At 34.0% G+C, this 12125-nt stretch overlaps 1 protein-coding gene across 5 annotated transcripts in view; it reads right to left on the bottom strand.

Annotated features, from left to right (window-relative positions):
- Positions 1–5320: 5320 nt before the first annotated feature.
- The window catches only part of LOC115224721 (1-phosphatidylinositol 4,5-bisphosphate phosphodiesterase epsilon-1), a 1072053-nt gene continuing 1065248 nt past the window's right edge, over positions 5321–12125 (bottom strand). For all 5 annotated transcript variants that reach the window (XM_036513495.1, XM_036513498.1, XM_036513507.1 and 2 more), the window contains one exon: positions 5321–6126. In XM_036513495.1, coding sequence (XP_036369388.1) covers positions 5957–6126 — 170 coding nt within the window. In that variant the 3' untranslated portion in view covers positions 5321–5956. The remainder of the gene's footprint in view (positions 6127–12125) is intronic.

Raw genomic sequence — 12125 nt, 5'->3', positions numbered from 1 at the left:
AACTTGCTAGGAGCTGACCTCTAACCATAATATCCATTAAAAAAAATCCTTTCCCTCTTTTATGTCTTTTCTTCTCATATTTATGAAAGATTGAGTTTAAGAGTGAGGAAAAAAGAAGAGAGAGTATGTTTATGTATATGAAAACCTATTTGTGTCTTTAGGTATTTGTGTGTGTTCCTATTCTTATTTAAATAATTGGAGATTCAAAATACTTTAAAAAGTCAAATTTATTTGTTGTGTCATAAGGATTCAGTGTGAATGTTTTGCATCTAGACTAAGCATTGTTCTTTAGTTTACATAGACATCCTTTTTTTAATTTTACTCACACAAACATACGTTCAATTATTTTCAAATGATTAGACTACGCTTCACTAATGAGGCCTAATATGACTGAAACATGTCCGGAGTTGTCACCATACTGTCAAAAGATCAGACACGCTTCCCACTGCATTGTATTTTTAATTAATTTAAATTCCAGTGGTTGTCTTCCTTTTCTATCTTTATCAGAGTTGATCGTGTTGATGATTTTTGTTCCTTTCAATATAGATGTTATTTTAATTTAAATTTTGTGGCTCATAGTGTGAAGTATGTTAGTGACTTCATTACTAATTATTTTAAAGCAAAAGCCAAACTTATAAGTTAATATTCTGTTTCATTTTATTTACTTTCAATTTTTTTTTTATATGATTATGATTAGAAGTGCAAATAAGAGTTATTTTTAATATTTATACTTTCTCACAATGGTATATAACTTTTTGGTTTGGCAATCTAAACAGTTTTACTTCTTGTGCCTTCACAGCCTTCATTGCAAGCATGATGTAGCTCTCTATCACAATAATGAGAAATAGAGCTAAATTCATTAGCTTTTGTTCATATATATATATTCCATTGGTAGCTTGAGATACTTTTAATAGTACATATTCTGTAAAACTATAGCAAATAAATATAATGGCTCCATCTGAATGGGATCTTGAAAACTGCCCTAGATCATAATGAATTAGATGGATACTTATAAGCTATCAAATTCCAGGATAATTTTAAATATCACCTAATTATCTCCCTTTGTCACTGCCCATTTAGTCATTTCTATTTTATGGAAACAGTGAAATACAACAAATTAGGAGTGATATAAATTATTAAAACCCTTTAATGTGGTGCCACTACTGCATGGCTGCAGTCCAATGATCGAAAGCAGTAAAATAGAAATAAAAGAATTGGTAACCTAAAGCCTGAAGCCTAGGTGGCCCAAAATCTCTGCAAGTTTTAAACTACATGAAATTAATATAAGAATGTGTCTCAAGATGATGGAGTTGAAACTGTGTAAGCTGAGAGCTTCACTTGCTACAGATACAACAAACAATCTTAGTTGATATATGACATTTACAGCAGAAATTATGTTCAGAAAGGAACTATTTGCAGATAAAGCAAATAACAACTTGAAGGACACATGCAAAATATTGATTGTATTTCACATACCAATTCAGTCAGTGAATTATTTATATTAAATGCCATTGAAACTAGTTACTGAAGATACATTCAAAGAAGGTCTCTAAAACAATGTGCATGCTACCTAACTCTGGAATCAGTTTTTTTGCCTATGTATAAGTAAATCAGTTATTAGCTTCCAACTCTTAGAAGAGACAATTTATGCTAATGCAATTAATAGCTCCATCTTTCATCTGTTGGGAAGCATCTGATATTATATACAAAGACTAGCATAATTAGGCTAAAAAGTTCTATCTTTAACATTAACCAGTCAAAGAAGCAGGAACTTTATTATTAAAGAGGTGCCATGACAACCTGTCACAGTTCTCTTGATGTCTTTTACATAAGAGCAGAATCTACATATGCCACTACTGGTTAATTAGCATGAAAGACGTCTATCAATTTACTTTCAATAAAATCTCTATCTGAAAAGGGACATTTATATCAAAAAGTTTCTTAGATACCTCATCAAATTAAATGAAACCCTTATTTATTTTCTTTACATTTTTCCATGTTATGGTTGGAATAGATTTTGAAAGGTTTTTAAGATTTTCACTCTATTGAAATGACTTGCTACAGCTTGATCCCATTCTTAACACTATCCACTTAGCAGTGAAAAGAATGTAGCACATATCTCAAGGATGGAAGCTCGCCTATATTTCTTGAAACATTATTTTACAACTATTCAAAGTGCAGAGTTATATTTATTCAGGTTCGTCTTATTTTGTAAACCCTTTGTTTGTATAATTTTTTTTTTTTTGTGTTTCTTATTAGTTTTGGTCTGAAGGAAGGAACTTTTCCCATAGTCATTGCAGACCTCCACAACCAATGACATCAAGCCAATAACATTCTTTTTGGACAGTTCCAAGTTGACAGCTGCAGAAAAAAAGTGCAGGGGGGATGAAATCCAAGGGAAAGATTTTGATATAAAGCAGGCAGCAAACGTGATGGTTAATTTCAACTAGATTCAATATTGACATTGTAAACAAACTCAAGGCCTCAAGGATGGAGGGTGGGGTGGAGAGAACAAGGAGCAGGGTAGTTTGATGTGAAGGCAAGGGCATTTTTAGGACATAAGCAGTGCCAATGAGGTGAATTAGTTTCAAATGGAAATTGAAATGATGTCACACATTGAGATCTTACCTCTTATTCTAATGGGTTCATTCCAACTATATATGATATTGCCAAAATAAAATGTATTTCACATTTTAAGGGATATAAACTATATCACAAGCAGTTAAAATTATCATTTATTAAAAGTTGTTAATTAGATAAGAATATAAACCGAATCTTTAGAAATAAAAGTTTTGCAATATTCTTTTTATGCCATTAATTTTTTAATGGTTTTGTTCATTGGACTGTGGCTATGTTGGGGGACTACCTACAAGAGTGTGTATCAAATCTGGTACATTATTTCAGTCTGGCATTTATCTTATCAATTTCTATTTGTGCAGTCACTAGGTTGCAAAACATAAGCACACACACACACACATGCACACACACACACACACACACACACACACACACACACACACACACTGAGCTCCAGCAAACTTTCCAGCAATCAAATTTCCATTTACAAGGTATTAATCAACTTGGATCTTCTATAGCAAATACTTGCTCAAGGTGCTGTACAACGAGATTGAACCCTAGAACCATGTGATGGTGTTAAACTGGGTGACAGTTTATGTCTACCTCCATTTAATTTATTAGCATTATCATTGTTGCTATTACTAACATAATTATAGGAATGGTGGAAGCAGTGAAGCACAAGACCAAATGTAATCTATTGTCATTCTCTTCTTTGACTTAATGGTATTATTTTGTCATTAATTTGTTCAGAGTTCAAATCCTCCCAGAGTGACTTCTACATTTCATCTGTCAAGGGCTGATAAAATAACCATTTATAATGTACTAGATTTGATTTAACCTACCGTACTCCAAACCTGCCATAACTGGTCATGTACCTAATTTAAACTATAAATTTTTATCTTTATTAAAGATATTATTGATATGAAAGAAATATGCAAAGCAAAAATAGTTAAAAGTAAAAAATAGTTTTTATAACTTTCATAATTATTTATATTATTTCTCTTAAGTTTAAATGATCATGGCAGTAGCAGAAATGGTAAAGCACCAGACTAAATGCCTTAAAGTATTTAATTTTGTCCTTATTTTCTGAGTTCAAATCCTTTTGAGGATGACTTTGTAATTCTTTGACATTTGATTAAAAATATATATGAAACATGAACTGGAGTGGTAGTGGGAGATCAAATCATTCAATTTCCTATACCCCTTCTGCTACAAATATGTGGCCTTGATTCAATATGAGAACCCTTTATTTTTATCATTATATATCATCATGATCATTATCATCACCATTTAAATTGAGCACTCTGTAAATATTGATGATGGACCCTGGGAATACCTTTATGAAGACATACATGTATAATGCTAGAAATACAACAGATGAATATTTTTCTAGCTACATGCCATACTTATTTAGATACTCCAGAAGAGCCAGCATTCTATTATTTGTCAGTAAACACCAGTTAGTTAGCAGACACTTTCACATACATCGTTAATAATTTAATTCGGTTTGATTTAATTTCTTGATATTAACACAAATAAATTTATTGATTTTATCAATAAAATCCAAGAAATTTAGTTTCTATATATTCTTAAAAATTTAGATAATTTCAATATATATATTTGGGGGTTTATTTATATATATTGCTGTGTAGCTGTTATGGTGTGTGTGGCTGAGTATGGTGGTTTCAATGAGCTTTGTTGCAATCAGAAAAAAAAAAAATAGATAGAATAAAACAAAATAAAAATCATTTCACTTGGTTCTATACGGGTGATTTGAAAAGATCAATATTGATAGTAATGGATTACTTTTAAAAATAGTTAAAAGGTAAGTACATTTACATGATTTTTGTTTTTGCAAACAGCTGTCAATTTTGTTCTATTTTTATTTCCTTTAGCTTTCATTTTTCTCTTGTTTCATGCAATATGCAAAATGTGTGTGTGTGTGTGTGTGTATATGCAGATATGTATGTGCTTGTTATATATATATGTATATATACAAAACAATGCCTTATGTGTGTATATATAGAGATAGATATACAAACGAACATACAAATATATGAATACACATATATTCATAAGAAAAACCATAATTATTGATATATTTCTAGCTAATACTGATATATCATATATGCATTTATCATGTGTATATAAATTATTTACAATGAGCTGTGTTTTTATATGTGTGTGTGCTTGTATGTATATATATATATGTAATGCATACATACACACACACACATACACACACATATATATATAGTATACACACATACACATGTTTACATCCATGTACATTATATATAAATATATATATACACATAGACATGTATATATATGTGCATACACATGTATGTATATATGCATATTCATATATATATGATTTACTGTATGTGTGCATGTGTGTATATATACATGCTTACACACACACACACACACACACATATATATATATATACACACACACACATAATATATTATTTTAGCTCTTTCCCATGTAACAAATAATGTACATTATCACTGCACATATATTATCTTTAACCCCTGTTACTCTGTGCAGTTCACTGGATTATCTGAATATCAAACAATATCCACAGTCTCTTCATATCTTTCTCATGATTTACATGATTTCACGGAATGGATTTAGCACACCATTTTTCCACTGAACATCTCTTAGTAGTATTGTTCATTTTAGGTGGAAAATTTGAAAAAAAAATTATATTCACTTTATTAATAACATTTCAACATGTTTTTGAACATTAGTAAAGAAAAAAAAATTTCCTTTTTTTTTCCTGATTTTTATTATTATTATTTTTTTTTTATTTTCCAATTTTAGCTATATGAAAATGACCACAACTGAAGACAAAAATCTGGTGGTGGAACTTGTGTTTCTGTTGGTCATATAATGGTTGTGATTAGTAACAATAATTGTACTAATAGTAGTATTTATAGTAGTCATACTGCTACTCTTACTAAGTAGTATTGGTAGTAGTAGCATTGGTGTATTTGTGGGAAATAAACCACTTCCTTTGCATAGGATTAGTAATGCGTGCCAACTTGCTTAGGACATTACACACATATACATAAACACACTTGCACACATCCATCAACATATATGCATGTATGTATCTCTGTATGTACATGTAGATGAAATCAAAATAAATACAAGCTGGTATGTCTGTGACAATATATTGGTAAATATACTTTGAAATGTCTCCTTTTAATGAAGGCATTATTATTGTTATGTATTCATCAATTTCATTGTCATTCATCATAATCAGCGACATTTTCACCATCGTCTTTGACATCTCCATCGCAGTCATCACCATCAGCTTTTCTTCTCTCTGTTATCATAGTTGGGATTTTTGTATTCTAGATGAAGCTTTCATTTAAATTTTAAGTTGAGTTTGTTGGAGATCTTTTTGAAGCGGGAAACTGAATGGCTTGAACGCTTCTCTAAAGAGGAACCACTCCCACTGAGTTCAGCAGCACCGCCAAAATTGCTCCCATCACCTGTACAAGGGGATGGCCATCGAGTTATTTTCTGAAGAGATTCTGTAAAATATAAAAAGAAATTGAATATATATATGCTTATGTAATTATCTAAAATAATATATCAAGCAAAATGGATGAATAAACTGGAGATTATTTTTCTATATAAAATAATGTCAGCTATTATAAACATTAACCTTGTAATAACAGGCTTGTTCTTTTCTGTCAAACATTAGTGCTTATATCAATAAATCAATCAATAAAACAATAAGCAAACAATGACTTGAAAAACAAAAACAACATATAAAAAAGCAAAAACCCAAAGCAGATCACATAGCTTGTGTCATAATGATGAATAGTCATGAATAAGATCAAAGCCCCATGCAATGAAAAACATGATCATGCTAAAAGTATAAATAATTTAATTTCCTAGGAAGCTGGCTAATATCCTTTCATTTATATATTTACTATACAAGGTGGTTGATGGCAGAATTGTCAGAGCATTGAATTTCACTGTGTTCACTTATGATCTGCGTTCCAATCCCACCAAGTTTATTTTGCTGTCCATTTTCCCAGGAATGATAAAATAAGTACCAATCAAGTACCGAAGTTGGTATAATTGACTGTTCCTCCCTCAAAATGTGTGGCCTTGTGCCTATATTATTAGGATATATTAGTAAAGGCCAGAGGGTGGAAGAACTGGTGAAGATTAGTACTATATGCCTCATGGCATTTAGCTATGTCCCTTTATACAGTGAGTTCAAATTTTGGCCAAGTTCAGCTTTGATTCACTTTCTTTCATGTTTGGTAAAATATGATTCTGATTCAATTCCTTGTTTCCTCCCACATCTTGTATGATGCCAGTCTGGGAAAATGTTGTTTTACTGTAAGAGTGGCATTCATGAATGGTTGAGAAAAGAACATGCAATATTTAGTTATTTTTCTTTAGGCTTTTGAATTCAGTTGTTTTTATGCTCATGTTTTTTTCTGCTTTATGTGTAAGTCTCTATGTTGTCATTCAGCTTGCTAGAAATAGAAGCCACATCTCTATCAAATTACATCCAGCATTTTAAAAGACAAAGGACATATTTGATAACACAATCTTAAATATCTGAAAGAAATAAAAACAAGATGCTTATGGCTGGAATGACTTGATCATAGATCTAGTAAATCAGAGCTGGCTAAACAAAAAATTACCTTCTGTTTTGCAGGATTGACAAAATTAGTTGTATGAGTTGATTTTAACAACTGTCACTCCCCGCCACAAAAAAAAAAGAAGAAAAATGTTACCTTTGTACCAAAGTTAGTTGCTACAGGTCTATAGTTGACAACCTTTTTGACATTGTAGTGCACTGATGATTTAAAAAATGGCTGGCACTTTTCATATGGTAAGTTTAGAAAACAAAAATATTTCAAAGTTAGAATTTAGAAAAAAATATATATATTTAGTCATTAAACTCATATGTAGCAGCATGGTTCAGAAAATATAATTGTTTTGTTCTGTTATAAAAGAATCAAAATGCCAGCTTTGTTGTAGAGTGAAGTTTACTCTTGGTAAAAGCACTTGAGTATTAAGTCAATTTTGACTTTGAGTAAGGTGGAAACTTCACCTGATGTGGCAGATTCACAAAGTTTTCTTATTGGTCAGTGTAAACATAATGTTGAATTAGAGCACTTCTGGATCAGTTCATTTGCAAATTATACATAATTATTTTAAATTTTCACTTTATCCCCATAATGGAATTCAAAACAGTTTGTATATAGATCCTGATACTAGTTACATATGATAGAATATGCTAAAAAATATGAATACAGATACTGCTAGTCATTTTGGGAAGCAGAAGCAGTTATATAGTGGACAACTCATGACATATATTTAAAGTGAATTTGATAGCTTTTTATTAAATGGCTCTTCCATAATGTAGTTATTCAGTTTCAACATGTGTTCTCAAGGACGGTTCCAAAACAAAACCATAAACAACTGAAATCTTTACCATGCACTAAATGCGATTTCCAGAATGGCATTGCTAAATGACCTAAATTGGAAGGAAGAACAGACATGAATATTTGATCATAAAACTTTTGGTGATGTTAGATCAACAAAGGTTATTATTTAATCAAGAAAAATTAGCCAAGATCTACAAATTATTTTGTTAGATTCATGAAGACATGAGCTACGTATGTGAATGAGAATAAAAATTGACCAGCAAATGCTCAGCAGTTATGATGATGAGACTATAGTTACTCATAGATTTATCATTGAAGAAAGAGACCTAATTTTAAATTGAGATTGATGTTCCAGCTACCAAAAACTGCAGCTACCTAAGGATCTAAATTCAATCCTGTCAAAGCTTCAGGGTATCAAAACACACTATACTGTTACTCTTGCAATCACCACAGATAATTCTTTTAAAAGAGAAAAATGCCTTCTATGTATACAAATGTTTTGCATATCAATATTTTAATCTAATGTAGTTTTATGTCATCATCATCATCATCCTCATCATCATCATCGTTTAACATCCGTTTTCCATGCTTGCATGGGTTGGATGGTTCGACTGGGGTCTGGGATGCCAGGAGGCTGCACCAGGCTCCAGTCTGTTTGGCAGTGTTTCTATAGCTGGATGCCCTTCCTAACACCAACCACACCATGAGTGTAGTGGGTGCTTTTAACATGCCACCGGCACAGGTGACAGGAGAGGCTGGCAACAGCCACAATTGGTTGGTGCCTTTTTACACGCCACCAGCATGGAAGCCAGTCAAGGTGGCGCTGGCATTGGCCATGTTTGGATGGTGTTTTTTATGTGCCACTGGCATGGGTATTTCCATTTGATTTTTATGTGCATATATTAATTTAATTTTAGCATAGGGAGCTTTTTCCACACATCAGTGAATGTTTTAGTATTGAAATGAATAATTGAAATGAATATTTTTTTTACTTATTTCAGAATAACTAGGAGTGTTTATCACTCAGGAAATCCAACAACATTCCGAGCAACATCTTTTTTTTAATTATTATTACATACAAGGTGCATTCAAAATGTATCTGACTTTTCCTGCTGAAACTAAAACTGTGTAGGTAGAATCATTTGGGTTGAAGGTGACACCACCCTTTCTGCCCATGTGTAAAAATTTTCATGCTGGTAGGTGGCATCAGTTCCTGGATGTTATGCCTAGAGTACAGACATGTAGTGTGTGTGCATTGGATTTTTGTTTTCTTAAATGAATTGAACAGAGATTTTGCATCAAGCTTTGCCAAAATCTCAGTGATACTCAAGCTCAAACCATCCAGAGTATTGAGCAGACATTTGGTAATGATGCCATGGGAAAAACTCAGATCAAAGAGTGGTACAACAGCTTCAAACATGGCCACAGCTTAGTGGAGAGCAAGGCACACTCAAGCAGGCCACCCACAAGCCGGAATGTGGAGACATTTGAGAAGTTTTGGCGAATAGCTATAGAAGACTGTCATGTAACAATCCAAGTAACTGCTCACGAAGTGGCAATTAGCACACAGTCAGTGCATTCCTTTTGAACAGACGATTTATACATGCTGTGAGTGTTGGCAACATTTGTCCCCAAGGTGCTGATACGAGGGACGTTCAATAAGTAATGCTCCTGACCCACTTGCATTTATTTGATCTAGCTGAAATTTTGCATGTGCAATTATTGATATCTCTATAGATTAAGTGGCAAACTACAGCTCTGGACTACTTGCGGTTTCTGATTTACAGGTGTTTGAACTGAGTCAAGTATGAAATGGAGCCTGTTGAGTGTCGAGCAGTGATCCGGTTTTTGTATTTGAAAGGACGCACACCACGGAAGACTTTTGATGAAATGAAAGTAACTTATGGTGATGATGCCCCATCATATGACCTTGTAAAACGCTGGCATCGTGAATTTAAATATGGTCGGAACTCTGTGGAAACAGCTCCCAGATCTGGTCGCCCCCCTTCTGCCATTGATGAGGCATCTGTCCATCAAGTTGAGGCTGCCATTTTGAAAGATCGACGCATAACTATTCGCCAAATAGCCCATGAGGTCAAGATTAGTACCGGGTCTGTGGAAACTATCATTCATGACCATTTGGATTTGCAAAAGGTGTCTGCAAGATGGATTCCCAGGTTGCTCACACCTTTCCAGAAGCAAGAACACGTCGAGTGCACGAGGATGAATTTGGAGATGTGCCAAGAAGATGAGTCAACATTTTTCAAAAGACTGATTACACAGGATGAAACCTGTGTCCATCACGATGATCCAGAGACCAAAGCCCAGTCAATGCAGTGGAAGCACCGTGACTCACCTCCTCCAAAGAAGGCAAAGGTGCAGCCCTCCGCTGGCAAGGTCATGCTCACAGTCTTCTGGGACCAGGACGGAGTAGTGATGACAGATTTCCTGGCAAAGGGTACCACAATTGCAGGAGCCTATTATGCTTCACTTTTGAGGAAATTAAGAGAAGCTATCAAAATCAAGAGGCGGGGCAAGATCAGCAAAGGCATCCTCCTCCTGCAGGACAACGCTCCGGTTCACAACCTGCTTGTCGCCAGATCAGAAGCACAGGCGTGCGGCTATGAACTCCACCCCCTACTCTCCTGACCTTGTACCCTCTGATTTTCACCTCTTCCCAGCCATGAAGTTGTTTTTGAAAGGAAAGCATTTCCCAGCTGATGCAGCCTTGATTTCTGAAGTCACGTCGTGGTTGGAGGATCAAGCTGGGGTCTTCTACAAAAACAGTCTCCAGAGCTGCATCAAACGATGGGAGAAATGCGTAACTCTGGGTGTTTCCTCTGTAGACAAAGATTAATAACTGTCTAAGGTTTTCTTGCTCTACTGCTATAGGAAGTGGGTCAGGGGCATTACTTATTGAACACCCCTCGTAGAGCAGCAGAATCAACTGTGCAGGGAAATTGCTCAGGACATGCTGGACTGTGCAAACTACGACCCAGACTTCATTAAGACCGTCATCACTGCTGATAAGACATGGGTTTATGGTCTCCGCTTGATGAATTTGGTCATCTTGTATAAAGATGAAAATCCGTTTAGTGCCATTTATGTCTGTACTCAAGCCGCAACAGCTGAGATCTGATGTAGCCTACTGGTGTGAAAATTTTCAAGTATGCGCAGGAAGGATGGCATCACCTCCCACCCAAATGATTTTGCCCACGTGGCATTAGTTTTGGTGGGAAAAAATGAAGCTGGATACTTTTTGAATGCACTTTGTACATGTCCTTTGGAGAAGCTTCTCTTTGACAAATTATTATAGGTTGTACAGTTCTACATCTATATTATAATTCTGAATGTTTGCTTGTTCATACGTTATGATTTAGTTTTTTGAAAGAGTGGGGTCTGGAGTGAGTGACAGTGACAGAGAGGGAGTGTGAGAGTGAGTGAGACAGCAGATAGCTACTAAACCATGCTGTCATGTGGTTAGTAGAAGTCAGAGGTGAAGAGAAAGAAAGAGAGAAATATTAACAAATTGATAAGGGGAATTACATGGCTAAAATGATTGTTGAAGTAAGAGACAGAGGTAGAGAGAGAGGGGGGGAGAGAGAGAGTGCTTTGCAGATGAAAATTTTGAAATCCTAATATATTGGGACTGGAAGTGAAATAAGTTAGCAAGATAGCCATGGGTGTTATTATTTTTCAGTTAGCAATGGAATTGAAACTAATAATGTAAAAAAGAAATCATTACTTTTTTACTTGCTTCAGTCATTTGGCTATGGCCATGCTGGAGCACCACCTTCATTGTGCATATTTTCTATAATTGTTTATAATGTAAAGTAATTATGATAAAATATTGTGTAATAAGGAATATGCAATTATATATTGATCATGTAGCTTCAACAGAATTAGATATTAAATATTAATATGTATCAAACATTGTACAGGTATTGTTATATTTCGGAATGGTCATTTTGCCAGTTTAGCCAATAAAAACACACGCACTATATATTTGGTGTTATTTTGCTTCAGTGTTATTTATTTTTTACATTAATCTTAATCTTATTTCGGCCAGAGTTCTTTCGTCACACTCCTGTGACTGCATCAGTGGTCCTTTGTTT

This window comes from Octopus sinensis, linkage group LG2 (genome assembly GCF_006345805.1).
Source record: "Octopus sinensis linkage group LG2, ASM634580v1, whole genome shotgun sequence".
Lineage (NCBI taxonomy): Eukaryota > Metazoa > Mollusca > Cephalopoda > Octopoda > Octopodidae > Octopus > Octopus sinensis.
This window is presented reverse-complemented; position numbering and strand designations above follow the sequence as displayed.